Source organism: Hypanus sabinus, chromosome 11, assembly GCF_030144855.1.
Source record: "Hypanus sabinus isolate sHypSab1 chromosome 11, sHypSab1.hap1, whole genome shotgun sequence".
Lineage (NCBI taxonomy): Eukaryota > Metazoa > Chordata > Chondrichthyes > Myliobatiformes > Dasyatidae > Hypanus > Hypanus sabinus.
Window position 1 is genome coordinate 2,907,620 of NC_082716.1, and position 23,459 is coordinate 2,931,078.

Below are 23,459 nucleotides of genomic sequence, written 5' to 3' on the forward strand. Positions count from 1 at the left end.
TGAGGACAAGGGCTGCAGATGAACCAGTGCTCAGCTCACTACTTAAAGTAATCCAGGATCACCCACCTGAGCCCATCCTACCTGCCTGCATCTGACTCATCTCCCTCTCTTCCCACCATCACCTTCAGGTGCGAGGTGCACGAGTCTTGACTGGCTCATCAACCTGTGGACACACTGTCAGGGACTCTGCGGTTCATGTTCCGTGAGTTATTCACTTACATTTTTATTGTGTGTGCAACTTGATCTTTTTTCCACACATTAAGTGTCTGTTGGTCTTTGTGCTGTGGAGGTATTTGTGGATTCTACTGTGTTTCTTTGTTTTATGGCTGCCTGCAAGATGACAAATCTCAAGGTTGTATATGGTATACACACAGTGGCATGCAGAAGTTTGGGCACCCCTGGTCAACATTTCTCTTACTGTGAATAGCTAAGTAAGTAAAAGATGACCTGATTTCCAAACAGAATAAAGTTAAAGATTACACATTTCTTTAATATTTTAAGCAAGATTATTTTTTTTATTTCCATCTTGTACAGTTTCAAAACAACAAAAAAAGGAAAAGGGCCCAAAGCAAAAGTTTGGGCACCCTGCATGGTCAGTACTTGGTAACACCCCCTTTGGCAAGTATCACAGCTTGTAAACGCTTTCTGTAGCCAGCTAAGAGTCTTTCAATTCTTGTTTGGGGGATTTTCGCCCATTCTTCCTTGCAAAAGGCTTCTAGTTCTGTGAGATCCTTGGGCCGTCTTGCATACACTGCTCTTTTGAGGTCTATCCACAGATTTTCGATGATGTTTAGGTTGGGGGACTGTGTGGGCCATGGCAAAACCTTCAGATTGCGCCTCTTGAGGTAGTACATTGTGGATTTTGAGGCATGTTTAGGATCATTATCCAGTTGTAGAAGCCATCCTCTTTTCATCTTCAGCTTTTTTAGAGATGGTTTGATGTTTGCTTCGAGAATTTGCTGGTATTTAATTGCATTCATTCTTCCCTCTAGCAGTGAAATGTTCCCCGTGCCACTGGCTGCAACACAAGCTCAAAGCATGATCGATCCACCCCCTGTGCTTAACAGTTGCAGAGGTGTTCTTTTCATGAAATTCTGCACCCTTTGCTCATTGTGGCCAAAAAGTTCTATTTTAACTTCATCAGCCCATAGGACCTGTTTCCAAAATGCATCAGGCTTATTTAGATGTTCTTTTGCAAACATCTGATGCTGAATTTTGTGGTGAGGATGCAGGAAAGGTTTTCTTCTGATGACTCTTCCATGAAGATCATATTTGTGCAGGTGTCACTGCACAGTAGAACAGTGCACTACCACTCCAGAGTCTGCTAAATCTTCCTGAAGGTCTTTTACAGTCAAACAGGGGTTGTGATTTGTCTTTCTAGCAATCCTACAAGCAGTTCTCTTGGAAAGTTTTCTTGGTCTTCCAGAACTCAACATGACCTCCACCGTTCCTGTTAACTGACATTTCTTAATTACATTACAAACTGAGGAAACGGCTACCTGGAAACGCTTTGCTATCCTCTTATAGCCTTCTCCTGCTTTGTGGGCATCATTTATTTTAATTTAGAGGAGCCCATGCCTGCTGATTTTTGGGACAAGGTTTGAGGAGTCAGGGTATTTATAAAGCTTCGAAATTTGCAGCACCTCCTAACGATGACTGTGAACGAGCCATAGGCCTAACAAGCTAATTAAGGTCTGAGACCTCGGTAAGAGTTATCTAAGAGCTCAAATCTCTTGGGGTGTCCAAACTTTTGCATGATGCTCTTCTCCTTTTTTTTCCCACTCTAAAATTGTACAAAACAAAAATAATATACTAATCTTGCTTAAAATGGTGAAAAGAATGTTTCATCTTTAACTTTATGACTTTTGGAGATCAGTTCATCTTCTACTCACTTAACTATTCACAGTAACAGAAATTTTGACCAAGGATACCCAAACTTCTGCATGCCATTGTAATTTGATAATAAATACTTAGAAATTTTGAGTCCAAGGATTTGCTGGGGGCAGCCTGCAAGTGTTGCCATGTTTCTGGTGCCAACATAGTGCTGGCCAGAAGGAACTGCAGTCTGATCAAGGACAGGGGAAGCAGACAAGCTAGTTGTCTTTGTTTCCCCATTTTGTGGACTCTGAACAGTTCCTTGCTCTTGGGTAACCTAATCAGAGCAACTGAATGTGGACACAGGAAGCTTCAGGTAATGATCTGCTAAACTTGAAACCACTCTCAAACAAATAGCCATTTGTTATGTAAAGGAAATAGACTCTGAACTGATCCTTGCTCTGGGACAATCTAATCAGAGCAATAAACCTGACGCCATGAGGAGTAGCTACTTGTTCTGTAAAATCGGTAATCTCATTAGATTCTGTCTGGGTTGCCTCATTTAACTGGTTTGGACCAGTCAGAGTGCAAAGACACAAATACACAAGGCTGGGGTGGGGAGAACCATGAAACAATGTTGGCTGTAGCCCTGTACAATGACCAGTAAGAGGTGACCCAGGTAGGTCAGGTGACCTTCAGCCAATGGGATGGAGATCCAATGGTTCTATTGATGAGGAACCGTATAAGATCCAGGAGCACCAAATACTCAGGGGTGATAACCCTGCAGCAGCCAGAGACCAAGCATCGCGGATAAGGAGGACCCCATGGACACGTGGAGATTGGGACCACGAGGAACACCTGGCCAGTGTAGACTCCTTTCCCAGGTAATATCCTTTTCTCTTCATTGACTGTCAGGGAATTCTAGTAGGGTGCACACAGAGAGAGTTTGTGAACCCACGTGCTTTTAATTTAAACAATAAAAGTTACTTGTCGGTAACTACAGATTCTCTGTGCCTCACTGATCATTATTACAGAGGGTGATTCTTGTAACAATAGCATGCTCACAACCTACTAACCCTAATCTGTAAAAGGATCTATATTGTGAGCAATATTGTGCCCCTTATCCAGCTGGCTTTGGAGAAAGCTCAGAGAACATTAATGAAAATGATCCCAGGGATGAAAGGGTTAACATATGAAGCTTGTTTGTTGTCTCTGGACCTGTGCTCACTGGAGTTTAGAAGAATGAGGGGGATTTCATTGAAACCTATTAAATTATTGAAAGGCACATTTAGAGTGGATGTGGAGAGGATGTTTCCTGTAGTGGGACAGTCTAGGATCATACAGCACCGCCTCAGAATAGGAGGTCCAAGTGCTTCAAGTCCCTTTAACAAGGGTACAGAGAGATGGAGCACATCACCTGATGGTCACTCGGTTTGGGAATAGGAACATCCGATCGCAGCTGCAGCACCGACGGTCCACCAAACTCAAACACCTGAACAGCTCGCATGAGGGACACTGCCGATCTCCCTGAAGCCATGGCCACCTAGGATTTAACAGAGTCAGAGTCAAACCTTCCCGGAAGCCCAGGGCAGCTCATATACAAACCAACAGCACTGACATTCAGGCAATTCCATAGCCAGTGTCAGCATGATAGGGCGGGAAGCTTGAGAAACCACACTCAACAAATCAGGATCAGCTTCTTCCCTCTACCACCGCTTCTCTGAACAGTCCATCAACCCATGAGCACTACCTCATTCTTCCTTTCTGTGTACTATTTATTTTGAAATTTATAGTAAAATGTTATGTCTTTGCGCTGTACTGCCATTGCAAAACAACACAATTCATGTCATACAAGAAATCCTGCGAATGTTGGAAATCCAGAACAACACACACAAAACGCTGGAGGAACTCAGCAGGTCAGGCAGCATCTACGAGGAGGAATAAACAGTTTACATTTCTGGTTGAGAGCCTTCATCAGAAAGGGAAAGGATGTGTGTGGGCCCTAAGGCTATTGTATTTCCTGCCCCATGGTAACAGCGTGGCCTGGATGGTGGAGTTCTTGATGATGGATGCTGCTTTCTTGTGGCAGTGATCCTTGTTCTCAATGGTGGGGAGGGCTTAGCCTGTGATGGACTGGGCTGTATCCATTACTTTCTGTAGGCATTTCTGTTCTTGAGCATTGATGTTTTGACACCAGGCCATGATGTAACCAGTTAGGATGCTCTCAACTGTGCATCTCTTGAAGTTTGTCAAAGTTTTAGGTGACATTCCAAATCTGCACAAACTTCTAAGAAAGCTGAGGCATTATTGTGCCTTCTTTGTGATGCCACTTATGTGCTGGACCCAGAACAGATCTTCTGATATGACAACAGGAAGGAGGCAGAGCCCATGACAACAATGTTTTCCTTCAATCTCAACAGAAGAGCTGGCCATTGCCTTCAGGAAAGGGGACGGCACACACACTCCTGTCTACATCTACGGTGTTGAGGTTGAGAGCTTCGAGTTCCAAGCTGTCAACATTATGAACAGCCTAACCTGGTCCAACCATGTAGATTTCACAGCCAAGAAAGCTCACCACCACCTCTGCTTCCTCAGGAGGCAAAAGGTAACCCCCCCCACAACAGGATCCAAATGGTATGCTTAATGTTGGGCAATAGCCAGAGGGTGCACTGCACTAACTGCCTATTCAACTTCCCATTCCTTCTCCTGACAGTCACCGGGCTACCTGCCTCCTGCAGCTTATGTGTGACTACTTACATGTGACTTCATTCGATGATCTCCTCCCACTCATACAAGCTAAAGGTCATCCAGCTGTTGCTTTCGATCCCTAACACAGTCTTCAAGGAGCTGCAGCTGCATGCACTTAATGTAGATTGGTTTTGTTTAACTTGTTCTACCTCATGTACTGTGATGACCTGGTCGGTATGAGCAGTATGCATTATCGTATCTCAGTACACATGACGATAATAAACCAATTGCAATACCTCCTGCTATCCATGTGAAGCTTCACAATCGCAAGATCCTTCTGGACATAAAGTACATCAGCTCTTCCCCATCAGTAAATTACTTGTTGGTGGAAAAAAACAAAAAAGCTGGACTCAGTGCAGATCATGCTGCTACCTGTGTCAGAAAGGGTGCATGAAAGTGTGTAATCTAACAGCAAATGATCGTCTTAACCATTTTCCTTGTGATTACAACATCCTGTGGACATTTCTATTGTGGAAAGCTGCAAGTCCGATTCACTGGCTTATTGGCTAGATTATTGAATGGCACAGCAGGAGCCCAGGAGCCTACTCCTGCTCCTATTTCTCATGGCTAGCGAGTTGCCTGGCCTCAGTTGTAGAGAGGGCCAAGTCTCAAGCTGCAGTGTCACCTGCTTTGCAGTAGTCCAGGAGAGAAGCGCCAGTGCCAGGGGCAGTGTCCATACTAAAATCGATGTTGCCCCCCCCCCCCCAGAGTTCGCTCAACAGAAGACAAGATACATTGTGTTCAACTGCAGACTGCTGCAATGTTCAGACTCAGGGACCTGGACTATATTTTTAGTGTGACTGTATTTTACTGCTCTTATGTGTCATATGCACTTTGTGCTGTGTATGACTGTTGGTTCTGTGTTTTGCACCTTGGCCCCAGAGTAACACTTCTGTTTGACTGTATTCATGACCATTCATGTATGGTTGAATGACAAACTTGAACTTGCAGTTGATAACAAGGTAGATTAAGTGGAGAGCCCATATCATCATACTAGGGAACTACACACTCATCTTACAACAGCAGTAGGTGAAAGGAGTTTTGAAAGGTCCAGTTTTGCAGAGTGGCTGATGCAGACCAGACACTGTTGGAGCTGAGAGCACCAAAACAGGCCCTTCTGTGCAAACTCGTCCCATCTCCCACCATCTGACCAACATGAGAATCACCATCCTGTACGACATGAAGTTTATTATTTTGCAACAGCACATTGCAATGACAATTTTAATTGAAAGGTACATGCACAAGCCACACAACCCAATTTCACCTGCATGATCAATTAACCTACTAACCAGTATATCTTTGTAATATGGCAGGAACCCAGAGCACCCAGGCAAAACTGTCACAGAGAGAACATACAAATTGCAGACAGCAGCAGGAATTGAACCTGGGTTGCTGGCACTGTCAAACCGCTGAAATTTTCCTACACAAGTGTTTAAAATGCTGTTAATGTAGCCACCCAACGACTGACAATAGACAATATGTGCAGAAGTAGACCATTCGGCCCCTCGAGTCTGCACCGCCATTCTGAGATCATGGCTGATCATTCTCTATCAATACCCAGTCCCTGCCTTGTCCCCATATCCCTTGATTCCCCTATTCATCAGATATCTATCTAGCTCCTTCTTGAAAGCATCCAGAGAATTGGCCTCCACCGTCTTCCGAGGCAGTGCATTCCACACCTCCACAACTCTCTGGGAGAAGAAGCTCTTCCTCAACTCTGTTTTAAATAACTGACCTCTTATTCTCAATCCATGCCCTCTGGTACTGGACTCTCCCAACATCTGGAACATATTTCCTGCCTCAATCCTATCAAATCCTTTAATTATCTTAAACGTTTCAACCAGATCCCCTCTCAATCTCCTCAATTCCAGCTTGTACAAGCCCAATCTCTCCAATCTCTCTGAGTAAGACAGCCCTGCCATCCCAGGAATCAACCTAGTGAATCTGCGCTGCACTTCCTCAATTGCCAGAATGTCCTTCCTTCAACTTGGAGACCAAAACTGTACAGAATATTCCAGGTGTGGTCTCACCAGGGCCCTGTACAAATGCAAAAGGACATCCTTGCTCTTGTACTCAATTCCCCTTGTAATAAAGGCCAACATTCCATTTGCCCTCTTCACTGCCTGTTGCACTTGCTCATTCACCTTCATTGACTGGTGAACTAGGAGGTCTCTTTGCATTTCTCCCTTACCTAACTCTACACCGTTCAGACAATACTCTGCCCTCTTGTTCCTGCTTCCAAAGTGGATAACTTCACATTTATTCACATTGAATGACATCTGCCAAGTATCTGCCCACTCACCCGGCCTATCCAAGTCTCCCTGTATTCTCCTAACGTCCTCTTCGCATGTCACACTGCCACCCAGTTTAGTATCGTCAGCAAACTTGCTGATATAGTTTTCAATGCTCTCATCTAAATCATTGACATAAATCGTAAAGAGCTGTGGTCCCAATACAGAGCCCTGTGGTACCCCACTAGTCACCTCCAGCCAGTCCGAGAAACACCCATTCACTGCTACCCTTTGCTTTCTATCTGCCAACCAGTTTTCTATCCATGTTGAAACCCTGCCCCCAATGCCATGAGCTCTGATTTTACTCACCAATCTCCTATGTGGCACCTTATCGAATGCCTTCTGAAAATCTAGGTACACTACATCCACTGGCTTACCCTCGTCTAACATCCTTGTTACACCCTCAAAAAACTCCAACAGATTAGTCAAGCATGATTTGCCCTTGGTAAATCCATGCTGGCTCGGCCTAATCCTATTTCTGCCATCAAGATGTGCCACTATTTCGTCCTTAATAATGGACTCAAGCATCTTCCCCACGACTGACATTAGGCTCACAGGGCGATAGTTCTCCGTTTTCTCCTTCCCTCCCTTCTTGAAAAGTGGGATAACATTAGCCACTCTCCAATCTTCAGGAACTGATCCTGAATCTAAGGAACATTGGAAAATGATTACCAACGCATCCGCAATTTCCTGAGCCACCTCTTTTAGAACCCTCGGATGCAGACCATCTGGACCTGGGGATTTATTAGCCTTCAGTCCTACCAGTCTACTCATCACAGTTTCTTTCCTAATATCAATCTGTCTCAATTCCTCTGATATCTTATGACCCTGGCCCATCCATACATCTGGGAGATTGCTTGTGTCCTCCCTGGTGAAGACAGATCTAAAGTACGCATTAAATTCTGTTGCCATTTCCCTGTTTCCCATAACAATTTCTCCCAATTCATTCTTCAAGGGGCCAACATTGTTCTTAACTATCTTCTTTCTCTTCACATAAAAAAGCTTTTGCTATCCCCTTTTATATTACTGGCTAGACTGAGCTCATACCTGATTTTTTTCTCTCCGTATTGCTTTTTTAGTTAAGATCTGCTGTTCCTTAAAACTTTCCCAATCATCTGTATTCCCACTCATCTTAGACTGGTAGCTCTTTCTACACATTGACCACCCTCAGGTTCCACTAAGCCTTTGCCTTCTCACCTAGTCACTTCACTGAGCAGTACAGCACAGAAACAGGCCCATCTAGGCAGTACCAAAGTGTTATTCTGCCTTAACCCTATGTCCTCTAGCTCTCCACGCCATCCCCCCCCCCCCTCCAATCCGGGGGAACAGACTGAGAGCATTCACCCTGTCGGTGCCTCTTTATGATGTTTATACCCTTCCCCGTCTCCGGGAAGGCATCTCCTCTGTAACTCACTCACACCCTAGGCAAGTTTTAAGGAACAGATGGAAAAGTTACAACGCGATCCGCACTGCAATTATGAAGCATAGCTCTATGAACTGCTGTTTGCCGACCTGAGCTCCGACTCCCAACAACCGGTAATTCCGGTTCCCCTCCAGTCATAACACCGCCGAGGAGGGGTGGACATCCGCACTTTAAATAAACCCAGGCCTGCCCATCACCACTGGCCCCGCCCTACCCTCGCCGCATCGGTGCAACCCGCAGCCAATCCCCATATGTCCCGCCCATCGCACTGCAAGCCCGCCCCTCCCCGTCATCACGCAAGCCCCGCCCCATCACATTTAGCCCCTCCCCGCGCCTACTAGCATCTCATCACCAGCTCTGATGAAAGGGTGTTGGACAGTTTATTACTGAGATCCTCCAGCATTTTGTATGTGCTTCTCTGAATTGCCAGCATTTGCTGTCAATCACCACAGTCTCTCTTCCAACCATTCCGATCACAGCCACATTCCGTCCTCACCAATCGGTTCGAAGTTCACAGGTAACCGCGCACTTCATCCAATCAGCTCGAAGGTTACTGCTGTTCTCCGCCTATCACTGCATCCGATCGTCTCATCAAGCCCCGCCTCAGTAGCAATGGCCGACTTCGCACTGTGCAAGGAGCAGCGACTGGGATCGGGGGCTGACGCTAGCAGGAAGGGCCGAGTGGACGCGCCCATCGTTGAGCTGCTGCAGCTGGTGAACGGCTCGGAGCGGTACTGCAGCACCAGCTCCTGCTCAGGCCGCCTGTTGCTGCTGGGGGTGAGGGATAGATAATCGGAGGGGATGAGGAGAATGGATGACGGGGCGAGCGATAGGGGTTGGAGGGAATGGGGTGAGAGGGTGGGTTAGTGGGTTGTTAGGTGGTTGGGAGAGGTCATAAGTAGAAACTTGCCTGAGTGGTATTGGCCTCTGCTACTCTCTCAGGGAGGGTGTACCAGATTCCAGCTACTCTTTGGGGGAGGAATATTCTTTCTTGGATACCCTTTAAACCTTAGGGTTCACCTTAAAGTTATCGTCTCAGATTTATCTGTTTCAGACCCCGACCCTTGACTCACCAAGCCAGTGCCAACTGCCAATCACGACTTGAGTCTCACATGCAAAATGCTGGAGAAACTCAGCGAGATCTGTAGACTCTCTTGTGGTTAGTACATCTTTAGTCTCCCCACATCCCATCAACAGCCCCAGGATTCTACCACTGACTCACATCAAGGGGTAATTTAGGCATCCAGTTAACCTACCAACACATACATCTTTGAGATGTGAGAGGGAACCGGAGCATAGGGGAGGTGGGGTGGGGGATCCCACATGGTCACAGGACAAACGTGAAACTGCACACGTACAGTATTGGATTAAACTCAAGTCAGTGGAGTTGGAAGGCTGATACAGGATGTCCATGGTGTAATCTACATTTGTAATTTCTGTAGGGCACTGACCAGACAGAAGGACAGAAAAGGAACTGCCCCTGGTTGTTTGTGACCCATCAGAAGTGTCGGAAAGAAGATGTGGTATGAAACTAATCTCTGCTACACTCTCTGCCCCTTGCATGTCCTGCCTGAATGCACCTTTGATTCATTCAGTTTGTCATTCATTTGAGCTTAATGGAGGCAGATGGAAGCTCAGAAATCGAGTGGGGATCTCAAAAGAAACTTTACCAAAGAACAGAGATTGAGGAACTCCCTCCCATAGGCAAGGCCAAGCTGACAGGATATACTGGGAAAACTCAACAGGTCAGGTGATGTGTAGAAAAAGAAATAGCCAGAGTTTCTGGTCTGTGTGTCATTTCCAGAACTGGGAAGGAAAGGGATATCAGCTTTCAATAGGAGAGATGTAAGGAATAAAGGGAATGTCTGTCAGAGGACGTGGAAAGGGCTTAAAGGGGGCAATTGCCAGCACATTGAGCTCTTAGGTAGCAGTGCAACAAAGGTACCGTAGAATCAGAATCACGTTTAATATCACCTGTGTCACAAATAACTGTGGGTCAACTGTCGCTAAGAAGAATAACCAGATGGCTTGAGTTGCAAAAATAGATTGTGGTGCTTTTATTTAAAATAGTGGAAAAACAAAAACCTGGACGTCCACATCAAAACAAGAAAAAGAATGAAAAACAATACAATATTTATACAGCTTGCAATTGTCACCTGTCTGGTTAACAGCCACCCTCAGACTAAACAGAGAAGAACCCTAAGCCTTGGTAACCCAAGGCTGAAAACTGCTGCCCCTCCCCCTAGACCAACTAAAAGCTAATTAACTCAATTATCTTCCATTTCACACAATCTGAAACGTTACTGCCAGTTCTCACGATAAACACATACCTCATTACAGGAGTCACCATTTCCCGGTTAAATAACTTAAACTCCAAAACTTTACCACAAGATGAGAAATTAGGTAACATAACCCTTGGCCCAGTTAAAGATGGTATTCTCTACCATCAGCACACCTGTGCAGGTTGTTGCTGCCTCGATATTAGACAGCTCTCTGCAGCAGCTCTGTTTCAGACCCGGTGACTATTAAATTATTGTGATGAGTGCACTCACTACAATAACGGGGGAATAATGTGTGTGGATGACCCTTTGAGTGTTTTACTGAATGTGTCATGTGCTGTCCATAATCAGTGATGGGCCTTTGTCACAACCTGCATGTGTTGTGAAATTTGTTAACTTTGCAGCAGCAGTACAATGCAAAACATGATGTAGAGAAAAACTAAATTACAGAATGTAATACTGTAATATAGTTAAGTATATACACACTTAACTATAGAATAGTACAATAAATAAAGAAAAGAGGTGCGTGGTGTTCATGGGTTCAGTCGGATGGCAGAGGGGAAGAAGCTGTTCCTCAATCACTTGAGTGTGGGCCTTCAGGCTTCTGTACCTTCTTGCCAACAGTAGCAGTGAGAAGGGGGCATGTCCTGGGTGGTGGGGTTCCTTAAGGATGGATGCTGCCTTCCTAAGGCACCGCTCCTTGAAGATGTCTTGAATACAATGGAGGCTGCTACCCACAATGGCCAGTTGGTGGCGCAATGGCGTCAGCGCCAGACTCCGGAGCGAAGGCCCCCGAGTTCGAATCCAAGTCGGGCCACCCCCGAGCACACTTTCCAGACAAGAGTGCCAGACAAGAATGGCTGACTGTCTGGTGTGAGTCGCCAAAAAAAGTACCCATGATGGAGCTGACTAACAGCTTCCTGCAATGTACTTTGATCCTGTGCAGCAGCGCCCCCCCCCCCCCCACCCCCAGCATAGAGGACCATAACACATAATCAGAACCTTTGGCTGATCTCGTCCATGCTGAACTATTAATCTGCCTAGTCCCATTCACCAGTACCTAGTCCATAGCCCTCCATACTCCTCCCATCCTTGTACCTTTGCAAATTTTTCTTAAGTGTTAAAATCAAATCTGCATCTTCCACTCGTGCTGGCAGCTTGCTTCAAACTCTGTCCATCCTCTGAGTGAAGAAGTTCTCCCTCAGGTACCCCTTAAACAGTTCACCTTTCACCATGAACCATGACCCCAAGGGTGAACTCAGCGGGTAAACTTCATCTTGATTTTCAGTATAAATACAGACTGGGGATTCAACAACTTTTGGACCTTTTGGGTTTGAAGCAGGAGATGTCAGAAAAGTTATCACAGCGATAACTGTCTTGTGGCAGCAAAGCATCCATAGCGACGTGGCTTTTTGATTCTTTGATGTCGGCTAGTGTAACTGTAACTGCACTAGTGGGTCCAATTCCCACTGCTGTATATAAAAGGTGTGACCGTGTGGGTTTCCAAAGAAATATGGGTTAGTAGATTAATTGGTCACTGGGTTTTGGACAAGAAGGGTATGACCTCTGACTTCTGACTGTGTACTCCTTTGTGACCTCTAGGTTTCGGGGTTACAGAAAGCTGAAGACAATGCAGTATTTAAGTTTGAGCCCTTTGTTCTTCACGTCCAGTGCAGGCAGGTGGAGGATGCACAACTCCTGGTAAAGAGACAGCTCGTTTCCATTGTGTTTCATCTCCTCTGTGTTTTAGGCCTTGTGATGTGTAGCTATTGTCATGTGGCAACTAATCAGTGCTGGCAAATTCCCACAATCACAACATATGTAGTTATAGAGTCATAGAAAAGTACAACATGGAAACAGGCCCTTCAGCCCATCTAATCCATGCCAAAAGACATAGCTGAATTTAAACCATTCAGCCCATTGAGTCTGCTCTGACATTCCAACATGGCTGATCCTGGATCTCACTGTACCCCAAACACCTGCCTTCTTGCCATGTCCTTTGATGCCCTGGCCAATCAGGAAACAATCAACTTCCTCCTTAAATATATGCACGGATTTGGCCTCCACTGCAGACTGTGGCTGAGCATTCCACAGATTTGCTACACTCTGGCTAAAAAAAAAATCCTCCTTCCTTCTGTTCTAAATGGTCGCCCCTCAATTTTGAGGTTGTGCCCTCTAATTTTGGATACCCCCACCATAGGAAACATCCTCTCCACATCCACCCTATTTAGTCCTTTCAACATTTGGTAGGTTTCAATGAGACCCACCCCCCAACCCTCCGGTACTCTTCTAAATTCCAGTGAGTACAGGCCCAAAGCTGACAAATGCTCCTCATATGTTAACCCCTTCATTCCTGAAGATCCTCGTGAATCTCCACCTCTCCAATGACATCACATCCTTTCTGAGACATGGGGCCCAAAACTGTTGACGATACCCCAAGTGCGGCCTGACTAGTGTCTTATAAAGCCTCAGCATTATCTCTTTACTTTTATATTCTATTCCTCTTGGAATAAATGCCAACATTGCATTTGCCTTCTTTAGCACAGACTCAACCAGTAAATTAATCTTCTGGGATTTGCACAAGGACTCCTAAGTCCCTCTGCACCTCTGATATGTGAAACTTCAAACATCAGAGGTGCAAAATAATTGTCTGTGCTATTGTTCCTTTTACCAAAATGCATTATCATACATTTCCCATCAATGTCATACCATTTAAACTGCCTTCTCCCATTGACTTGCTCTGGAACAATCACCCTCTGTACCCTTACCATTTTAAATGTTGAAATCGGGCTTGCAGGCCCCACTCGCACTGGCCTCTCGTTCCACATTCTCACCACCCTCTGAAGTGAAGAAGTTTCCCCTCATGTTCCCCTTAAACTTTTCACCTTTCACTCTTAACACATGACCGCTGGTTGTAGACCCATCCAACCTCAGTGGAAAAAAGCCTTATTGCATTTATCGTATCTATACTCCTTATAATTTTGTATACCTCTGTCAAATCTTCCATCAATCGTCTATGTTCTAAGGAATACAGAGCTAACCTGTTCAATATTTCTTCATAACTCGGGTCCTCCAGGCGTGCAGCATCCTTAGAGCAGCAATGAAGGTCATACATCTCTCTTTGTCCTTGGCTACTTAGATCTAGAAGGTTTCTTCATTGCTGCTTCCATAACAGTTTTGTTTTATCAGCACTAACCCCTGAACCTGGAGGACCAATAGACAAATCTTAGTCTGACCACTACCCTTTGACCTTTTTGATCCCTGCTCTACCAAGAGCCAAAGCATAGAGCCCTGACTCCAGCCAGTTTAGCTCTCGTGATCATCGAGGCACACAAGCCTGAAAACCACAAGGTTGTAGTGCTCTTGGGAGATGTGCCTCTGAAATGTCCCTCGTGTATCTGCCTCTACCATCACCTCTGGCAAAATGTAACATGCACTCACCGCTCTCCATGTTTTGAAAAAAAATGTACCCCTGACACCCCTCCCCCTATACGTACATTCCTTCAGTCACCTTAAAATTATGCCCCATATATTAGCCACTTTTGCCTTGGAAAAAGGTCTTTGCCTATTCACTCAATCTACACCTGTCATCATGTATACCTCTAAAGCACTGAGTGTTTTCTCGTTAGTGATGTTTTACCATAAGACCATGAGATGTAAGGGCACAATTAGGCCATTTGGCTTACCAAGTCTGCTCTGCCATTTCATCATGCTGATCCAGTTCCCTCAATCTCTTTCCTTTCCTTATTCCTGTTCCTTCATACCTGACCAATCAGGAATCTATCAATCTCTGCCTTAAATATACCCAGTGACTTGGCCTCCACAGCCGCTTGTGGCGATGAATTCCACAGATTCACCAATCTCTGGCCAAAGAAACTCCTCATCTCTGTTCCAAATGGATATCCCTCTATTCTGAGGCTGTGTCCTCTGGCCTTAGACTCCCCTACCATAGGAAACATCCTCTCCACATTCACTCTATCGAGGCTTTTCAATATTCAAAGGGTTTCAATGAGATCCTCATTCATTCTTCTGAATTCCAGAGAGTACAAGGCCAGAGCCATCAAACGCTCCTTGTATGATAAGCCTTTCAATCCCAGAATAATTCTCATGAACCTCCTTTGAACTTTCTCCAATGTCAGTACTTCCTTTCCAAGATATGGAGCCCAAAACTGTTCATAATACTCACCATTACCTTTTAAGGCTTTGACATTACATCCTTGCTTTTATATTCTAGTTCCCTCAAAATGAATGCTAGCATCACATTTGACTTCCTAACCACCAATTCAATCTGCAAATTAACCTTTGGGGAATCTTGCATGAGGACTTCCAAGTCTCTTTGCATCTAAGATTTTTGAATTTTGTCTCCATTAAAATAAAATATGCTTTTATTTCTTCTACCAAAGTGCATGACCCCTCTCTGCTTCCTCAACACTACCTGTCTCTTCACCTTTCTTTGTATCATCTGCAAACTTGGCCAGAAAGCCATCAATTCAATCATCCAAATCATTGATGTATAACATAAAAAGAAGCTGTCCCAACACAGACTCCCATGGAGCATCGCTAGTCACTAGTAGCCCCTTTATTCCTACTCTTTGCCTCCTGCCAATCAGTCAATGCACTGTCCATGCTGGAATCTTTCCTGTGGGCTCTTGTTAAGCAGCTTCATGTGTGGCATCTTGTAAAAGACCTTCTGAAAATCCAAGTGCACAACATCCACTGATTGTCGTTTGTCTATCCTGCTTGTTATTTATTCAGAGTTTCAACAGATTTGTCAGGCAAGATTTTCCCTTAAAGAAACCAGCCTGACATTGACCTATTTTATCATGTGCCTCCCAGTACACCAAAATCACATCCTTAATGATCATCTCCAACATCTTCCCAACCACTGAGGTCAGACTAACTGGCCTAGAATTTCTTTTCTTTTGCCACTCCCTTCTTGAAGAGCAGAGTGTTATTTGCAATCTTCCATTCCTCCAGAATCTGATAGATATTACTAATGTTCCATAATCTCTTTAGCCACCTCTTTCAGAACACTGGGTTGTAGTCCTTCTGGTCCAGGTGACTTATCTACCTTCAGACCTTTCAGTTTCCCAACAACCTTCTCTCCAGTGATGATAACTTCACACACTTCATGACCCCGACACCCAGAACTTACACCATTCTGATCATGTCTTCCACTATACAGACTGATGCAAAATGCTTATTCAGTTTGTCTGCCATTTCCTTATCCTCCATTGCTACTTCTCCAGCATTATTCAACAGCAGGCTAAATTCCATTCTAGTCTCTCTTCTACTCTTTACATATCTGAAGAAACTTTTCTTATGCTTTTTATTGGCTAGCTTACTTTTGTATTCCATCTTTTCCTTATGACTTTTTTTAGTTGCCTTCTTCCCAATCCTCCCACTAATTTTTGTTCTTGTGTTGTGCTGGATTACAGCATTCCATTGCCATAAACTCTGGCTTCAGGAACTCTGGGATCTCAATCAGCAAGAAAGGGAAAGTCATGATGGTAAGATGATCTTGTCTTTGTTTGCAAGATGTTGGTTGATTTCAGACTACTTCCTCTGCAGTTCAATGCCCACACACTGATGCAGGTCTCTACATGCAGCTTAAACTCACCTTCCCCAATGGGTTCCATATGCCAATAACCAACAGTCTGCCCTCTTGTTTGATAGTGATGTCTGATTGATAGAGTGGATTGCAGGAGTCTTTTTCCCAGGGCAGAAATGACTAATGATGGGGCACAATTTTAAGGTGATTGGAGGAAGGAATAGGAGGGATTCCTCCTACTTTATTCCCCACCCAGTCTGTCTGTCTCTCCCCTTCCCTCCCCCTTCGGCTCACTCAGCAACCCACCTATTTTACCATAGCCTAGTCACAGGAACGATTTTCAGTGACTAATTAACCTACTAACTGGAATGTTTTTGGACTGTGGGAGGGTACTGGAGTATCTGAAGGAAACCCACATGCAAGCAGGAAGGAGCATACTAACTTTCTTACAGAGGATGGTAGGGATTGAACTCCGAGCTCAGATGCCCCAATTTGATATAGTGTCACATTGTGACCCCCCCCCCCACACGTTCCCGTCATCTCCCCTCCCCACTCCAATCCACCCCTCACTCACACACTAGGGACAATTTACAGCAGCCAATTAATCCACCAACCCACACGGCTTTGGGGTCTGGGAAGGAACCGGAGTACCCCGGGTAAACTCTCATGATCATCAGAATCAGACTTTAATCGCCCAGTACCTGTGCACATACAAGGGATTTACTTCCGGCAGATGTTGTCTCTCTGCTCATAACAATAATAATGATAAATATAAATGAAAATATAGATTATACATACAAATAGTGCAATCCAAGTAATAGTTAGCCAACAGTTAACCGGTCACTACTACTTCCTACTGCGGTCACTTTGCTGAACAGTTGTTAACTGTTCAGCAAAGTGACCGCAGTAGGAAAAAAACTTCTCCAGTGCCTATTAGTCTTATTCTGGAGGGATCTGAAGCGCCTACCAGACGGAAGCAGTTCAAACAGTCTGTGCGCAGGATGGAAGGAGTCCTTTGTGATGTTCCCTGCCTTCTTCTTCAACCTGGAAGAGTACAGGTCCACAATAGAGGGCAGGGAGGCTCCAATGATGCGCTCAGCAGTCCTCACTGTGCGCTGTAGTCTGGTTCTATCCTGCTTGGTGGCAGCTCCAAACCACACAGTGATGGAGGTGCACAGGACAGACTCAATGACTGCAGTATAGAACTGCAGCAGCAATTCCTGAGGCAGACCATATTTCCTCAAGAGCCGCAGGAAGTACATCCACTGCTGGGCCTTCTTCAGGATGGAGCTGATGTTCTGCTCCCACTTCAGATCCTGAGAGATGGTGGTTCCCAGGAACTTGAAGTTCTCCACGGTGGACACAGGGCTGCCGAGGACTGTGAGGGGGAACATAACGGGGGGATGTCTCCTGAAATCCACTATCATCTCCTTTGTCTTGAGCGTGTTCAGCTCCAGATTGTTCCGACTGCACCAGAGCGCCAGTTGGTCCACCTGCTGTCATGGGGAGAATATGCAAACTCCAGACAAACAGTGCCAGATGTCAGGATTGAACCTATGTGTGAGGAATCAGCACCGTACGCTGCTCCACCGAGCCACCTGGTATTAAATGGTGGAGTAGACTGGAAGAGCTGCAGAGAAAATCAGTGCTCTTATCAGGAACGGTATGGTCGTGTAGTGGTTAGCACACCTTTTCACAGTGTTAGCTGTAAGACTGGGATGCAATTCCCATCACAGTCTGTAAGGAGTTTATATGTTCTCCTTGTGACTGCGTGGGTTTCCTCTGGGTGCTTTGGTTTCCTCCCACATTCCAAAGATGTACGGGTCAGGGTTCATCAATTGTGTGCGTGCAATTTTGCTGCTGGAAACATGGTGACGCTTGCAGACCGGCACCAGCACAATCCTCACTGATCTGATTTGATTCATTTCACTGAATGTTTCAATGTGGATGTGAGAAATAAAGCTAATCTAAACCTTAACTTTAATCAGTTATGTACCTGTGTTCCTTTTATGCTCCTAGTTCAACTACACTGTTTTCTGATTCCTTGGACAATGAAGGTCCCTGAGCTGTTACCTGGGAAAAAAACAATGTGGTCAATGCTGTGTGACACCGTTGTTTGATTCTGATGTTTTAATCCAAGGTTCTTTCAGAAATTAGGAAAAAGGCAGAAAACTTACTGCTTTACAATCTTTTTGTTAAACATTGACAGAAGAAAGAGAGATTGAAACAGACAGTGATAGAGGTCTACGAAGTGGAAGGAAAACCAAGATGGTGCACTCCTGTGGCAAGCTTTCTTATACAACAGAGATGAGGAAAATTCTATTCAAGTTTGTGGATAGGAGTGAACTACTTCAGATAATGCAGATCAAAGAAAGTTGTGTAGCTTTCCAGAATTGTACCAACATAACCACTGGCAGCAGATTAAACTTGCATACTAGGCAGTTACTTGTACACAAGAGCTACTTAAAATACAAGCAGATAATTAGTTGTTAAACTGCAAAAAATAATTGAGTCTAATCTAAGAATTAAGTAGTTGGATCCATCACTCTTGATTTTAGTTACAACCTTATTTATAGAGCACTTTTCATTCAGACAAGGTAGTTCAAAGTGTTTTACAATGGAATAAAATGCAAACATGTAAATAAAAGACAAGAAGATGTTAGTTAAACACAAGGTTAAATGAATAGGTTTTGAGCTGGCGTTTAAGTATCAAATGAGTATGCATCCGTTACAGTTTTAGCTATTGAATTTCACAGTTTAGAAGCATAGTTCAAACAAGCTGATGTGGCAATTTTCAGGGAGAGTGTTTAAATTCAAGAGACCAACAGAAAAAGACCTGAGAGCTCGAGCAGGATTATAAAATGAAAGAGAATTTGTAATATATTCTGGTCCCAGACCATTCAGAGCTTTAAAAACAAATAAGAGAACTTTAAAATCAACTCTGAAAGATACAAGAAGCCAATGCAGGGCGGTTAGAGGTGCATAGCATTTGTGACTGTTGTTTCAGTGTGTGCCTCTTTCTTTGACACCTGTATGGTGGACAGGCTGTTCGCAGCACCCACTGTCTGGAGGTTCCTCTGTGTCATCGAGGGTCAGTGTTGGTGAGTGACAAGTACATCGATTACCTTGTGCAAGTGGCCAATCGAAAGATGGAGGAAAACCAGAGGAGGATAGAGAGGTAAATTTGCAATCCCTTTCGGAGTAAAGTTTTAGGAGCGCTACTCAGCTAGGGCACACAACTCGAATGGTAGTCTGGGGAGTATTGAAGAACGGAGGAAACTAGATGTGCAAGACCAAAGATCCTTGCATGGTTAGATAACAGGGTTAAGAAAGCATTTTCTCCATCTGCTACAACAGGAAAGTTACTGGCATGGTTAGAGCATTGGCTGATTGGTAGGAGGCAGCGAGTGGGAATAAAAGGATAATTTTCTGGTGACTGCCAGTGACTGGTGGTGTTCCACAGGGGTCAGAGTTGGGAGTGCTTCTTTTTATGCTGTATATTAATGATTTATATGACGGAATAGATGGTTTTGTTACCAAGTTTGCAGATGATATGAAGATTGGTGGAGAGGCAGATGGTGTTGAGGAAATGGGTAGGCACAGAAGGACTTAACAGATTAGGAGAATGGGCAAGAAAGTGACAAATGAAATACAATATTAGAAAATGCGTGGTCATGCACTTTGGTACTAGAAATAAATGTGCAGACTATTTTCTAAATGGGGAGAAAATCCAAAAATCTGAGACGTAAAGGGACTTGGGAGTCCTTTGCAGAACACCCTAAATGTTAACTTGAAGGTAGAGTCAATGCTGACGAAGGCAAATGCATTCATTTCAAGAGGTCTAGTACACAAGAAGAGGGATGTGATGCTGAGGCTTTATAAGGCACTGGTGAGGCCTCACCTTGAGTATTGTGAACAGTTTTGAGCTCCTCATCTAAGATGTTCTGGGATTTTAAAGGGTTCTGAGGAGGTTCACAAGGATGATTCTGGGAATGAAAGTGTTATCATATGAGGGACGTTTGATAGCTCTGGGTCTGTACTTGCAGGAATTTAGAAGGATGAGAGGTGATCTCATTGAAACCTTTTGAATGTTAGAAGGACTAGACATGGTAGATGTGGAAAGGATGTTTCCCATTGTGGGGGAGTCTAGGTCAGGAGGGCATAGCCTCAGGATAAAGGGGTGCTCTTTTAAAACAGAAGAAGAAGAAAGCCATTAACTCTTAGTGGAGTCATTGGGACGCCATCGTGACGGTGTTCTTTTCAGCAGGCTTTCTTATTTTTATGAGGCCGAGTTGCTAGCTTGATGCTCAACCCAGCACGGATGGAAAGTGTGCGAGGGAGCTGACTGGATTCGAACTCGGGAGCCTTTGCTCCGTCCGGCGCTGATGCCACTCCGCCATCAGCCGGATCTTTCAAAGCAGATGTGGAGAAATTTCTTTAACCAGAGGGTGATGAATTTGTGGAATTTATTACCACGTGCAGCTGTGGAGGCCAGGTCACTGGGTGTATTTAGGCAGAGACTGATAGGTTCTTGACTGGACACGCCAACAAAGGTTCTGGGGTGAAAGCCAGGGAGTGGGGCTGAGGAGGGGAGAAAAATATAAGTCTTGATTGAACGGCAGAGCAGACTTGGAAGAGCCAAGTGGCCCAATTCTCCTAGGAAGAAAAAAAAGATAGGATCTCCCAGTGGCCACCCATTTCAACTTAACTTCCCATTCCTATTTTGACATGTCAGTACAGACATATTCTGCCTCTGTCACCTCTAACCTGTTAACTTGAATATTGATTTCTCCAACTTCCAGTAATCGCTTCCCACCCCACCCCCCCCCAACTGTCTCTCCTCTCAAAATTCCCCATACTGGTTCTCCTCTCACCCCTTTTCCTCATGTACTCCACTTGCCCTTTATTCCAAAATCCACTTTCCTCTCCTATCAGAATCCTCCTTCTGCCCTTTACCTTTTACACCCATCACCTCCCAGCTTCTCACTTCACTCCCACCCACCCACCCACCTTTTCTTGCACAGTATTTCAATAAGACGTAGGAGCACAATAAGGCCATTCAGCCTATTGAGTCTGTTCCACCTTAGCTGATTTATTTTCACTCTCAACCCTATTATCCTGCCTTCTCCCCATAACCTTCCTCATCTCCATTCTAAATGGATATCCCTCTATCCTGAGGATATGCCCTTTGATCTTAGACTCCTGCACTGTAGGAATCATCCTCTTCCACATGGGCTTTCAGTATTTGGTAGGATTCAATAAGATCCCCCCATTCTTCTAAACTCCAGTGAGTACAGCCACAGAGCCATCAGACACACTTCTTGCAATAACCCTTTCATTCCTGGGATCATTGTTGTGAACCTCTGGATTCTCTCCAATAAGGGGCCTAAAATTGCTCACAATACTCCGTGTGGTTTGCCCAATGCCTTAGAAAGCCTCAGCATCACATCTGTGCTTTTATATTCTATTATCTTTTTCCTTCCTCAGTTCCATTTGCAAGCTCACGTTGAATCTGGTTTGGCCACTGTTTCAAGCGTAGCCTTCCAGATCACTGCAAATCTTCCTCTCTTGTCCTTCGGCTAAAAATTGTTACTAAGAATCTGTCACCATTACTGCCTCTGGACGAAACTTCTCATTGTTTGTCTCCTGGGTTACAGGTTCCATGCCAGCCTTCAAGCCCTCATAGCCTCCACTGTTCCACCCCAGGAGCCCAGCGGGGTGACTGGCAATGCTGCCACCGTCTACACTCGCAGGAGGCGACAGGGGGCCACAACGGGGCAACGGCAGCACCGAGAGCCAACAGATCAAAGTGATGATGAAAGTGACCTTGGGATTCTGATGGACCCCACGTGATCCTAACTTGCACCTAAAGAAAGCATGGCACTTGTCTGCAGTCAGAATCCCTACAGGGTGTCAGCCGATAACTTTAGATGTGACCTTCCCTTGACAGCCATGTAATTTCATCACTGCTGGAGTGGTGGTTTGTTTTATACCACTTTTGTGAAGTGAATTTTATCTCAGCTTCTTTCTAAATCAGCAGCATATTATGGATAATGTGAACAATGTTTTAATTTTATTGTTTTATTTAGAGACACAACACAAAGCAGACTCTGCGGGCCAAAGAGCCACACTGCCCAGCAGCTCACCAATTTAATCACAGGACGATTTACAATGACCAGTTAACTTACCAACTTGTAGGTCTTTGAATGGTGGCAGGAAACCAGGTTTCCCCTGGGTACTCCACGAACACACGGAAAAGAACGTATGAACTTGCTTTCAGAGGATTCCGGAATTGAACTCCAAACTCCGACACCCCTAGGTGTAACAGCGTTGTGTTAACCACTACAGTACCACGCCGTCCCAAATACATCTGGCATATTTATTATAGGAATTGTTTGGAAATATTACGGTAGAGGATCCATCAAATGTGAGGTTTAAATGCTGTGTGTTATTTATCCTATGTGCCTTTTCAGAATGAGTGTTAGTAAAGAAATAAGTAGCAACCCGTGGAAACATCGATGAAACTGTCTGTCTACCCTGTCAGAGCTGGCACATGTTCAGTGGGCTGAATGGCCTTCTCTATTTTGTACATAACACTGTTCACTGCTGTATTTGATGCATGAAGGTAATTATCTGGCTCAATTGATAATGCCAAGGAAGGTAATTTATCATGGGAGCAACAGAAATTTCTGCTATTAAACATTTTGATATGTCCTATCACAAACATTCCCTCTTTGAAACATCCATCCTTACAAGTTCAAGTTTGTTGTCATTCAACCATATGCACGTATACCACCAAATGGAAATATTTTTCAGACCAATTGCCTGGGCTCTAGGAGAGATAGTTAAAATATCCTTTGTGACTGAAGTGCTAGAGGATTGGAGGACAGCCAATGTTGTTCCACTATTTAAAAAAGTCTCTAAACTTAAACCAGCAAATTGTAGGAAGGTGAGTTTACCATCTGTTGTGGGAAAGTTATTGGAAGGTATTCTAAGAAACGGAATATGTAAGTATTTGGATAGACAGAGACTGATGAGATTAGTCAGCATGGATTCATGCATGGTAGGTAATGTCGAACCAATCTTTAAAGTTTTTCCAAGGATGTTACCAGGAAAATGGATGAAGGCAAGGCAGCAGATGTTGTCTACATGGACTTCGGTAAGGCACTTGACATGATCCCTCATGGGAGGCTGGTCAAGAAGGTTCAGTCACTCAGCATTCAGAATCAGGTAGTAAATTGGATTAGAAATTGGCTTTGGGGGACAAGCCAAAGAGCGGTAGTAGAGGGTTGCCTCTGTGACTGGAGGCCTGTGACTAGTGGTATGCCACAGGAATCGGTGCTGGGTCCTTT

The 23,459-nt window shown here is 44.6% G+C and overlaps 2 protein-coding genes across 9 annotated transcripts in view; one reads left to right on the plus strand and one right to left on the minus strand.

Annotated features, from left to right (window-relative positions):
- cryz (crystallin, zeta (quinone reductase)) overlaps window positions 1-8,512 on the minus strand; it is a 41,537-nt gene extending 33,025 nt beyond the window's left edge. For 2 of the 3 annotated variants that reach the window (XM_059983691.1, XM_059983690.1), the window contains exons 1-2: window positions 8,367-8,512; window positions 3,233-3,358 (exon numbers count right to left, since the gene is read on the minus strand). In XM_059983691.1, coding sequence (XP_059839674.1) covers window positions 3,233-3,352 — 120 coding nt within the window. In that variant the 5' untranslated portion in view covers window positions 3,353-3,358; window positions 8,367-8,512. Of the gene's footprint in view, window positions 1-3,232; window positions 3,359-8,366 lie in introns of those variants that run through there. The other variant, XM_059983692.1, reaches the window with a different exon arrangement.
- Window positions 515-22,852, plus strand: tyw3 (tRNA-yW synthesizing protein 3 homolog (S. cerevisiae)). 6 transcript variants are annotated; one of them, XM_059983683.1, is made up of 7 exons: window positions 531-2,699; window positions 8,757-9,054; window positions 9,720-9,800; window positions 12,159-12,257; window positions 15,995-16,066; window positions 19,152-19,285; window positions 21,765-22,851. In XM_059983683.1, exons 1-7 carry the CDS (start codon window positions 2,518-2,520, stop codon window positions 21,958-21,960), a joined length of 1,062 nt encoding a protein of 353 aa, XP_059839666.1. In that variant the 5' UTR covers window positions 531-2,517; the 3' UTR covers window positions 21,961-22,851. The 6 variants fall into 6 exon arrangements, with proteins under 6 accessions (XP_059839672.1, XP_059839669.1, XP_059839671.1 ...); XM_059983684.1 differs by having other exon boundaries at window positions 533-2,699; window positions 8,820-9,054; XM_059983689.1 differs by lacking the exon at window positions 19,152-19,285 and having other exon boundaries at window positions 515-2,699; window positions 21,765-22,852.
- The last annotated feature ends 607 nt before the right edge of the window (window positions 22,853-23,459 follow it).

Bases quoted from the DNA above. Each gene is read 5' to 3' on its own strand.
- tyw3 (XM_059983683.1), top strand. From the start codon at position 2,518: ATGGGATGGAGATCCAATGGTTCTATTGATGAGGAACCGTATAAGATC. The intron at 2,700-8,756 runs GTAATATCCTTT...TTCCGATCACAG, and splicing joins AGTGTAGACTCCTTTCCCAG to CCACATTCCGTCCTCACCAA. The intron at 19,286-21,764 runs GTAAATTTGCAA...CCTGGGTTACAG, and splicing joins AACCAGAGGAGGATAGAGAG to GTTCCATGCCAGCCTTCAAG.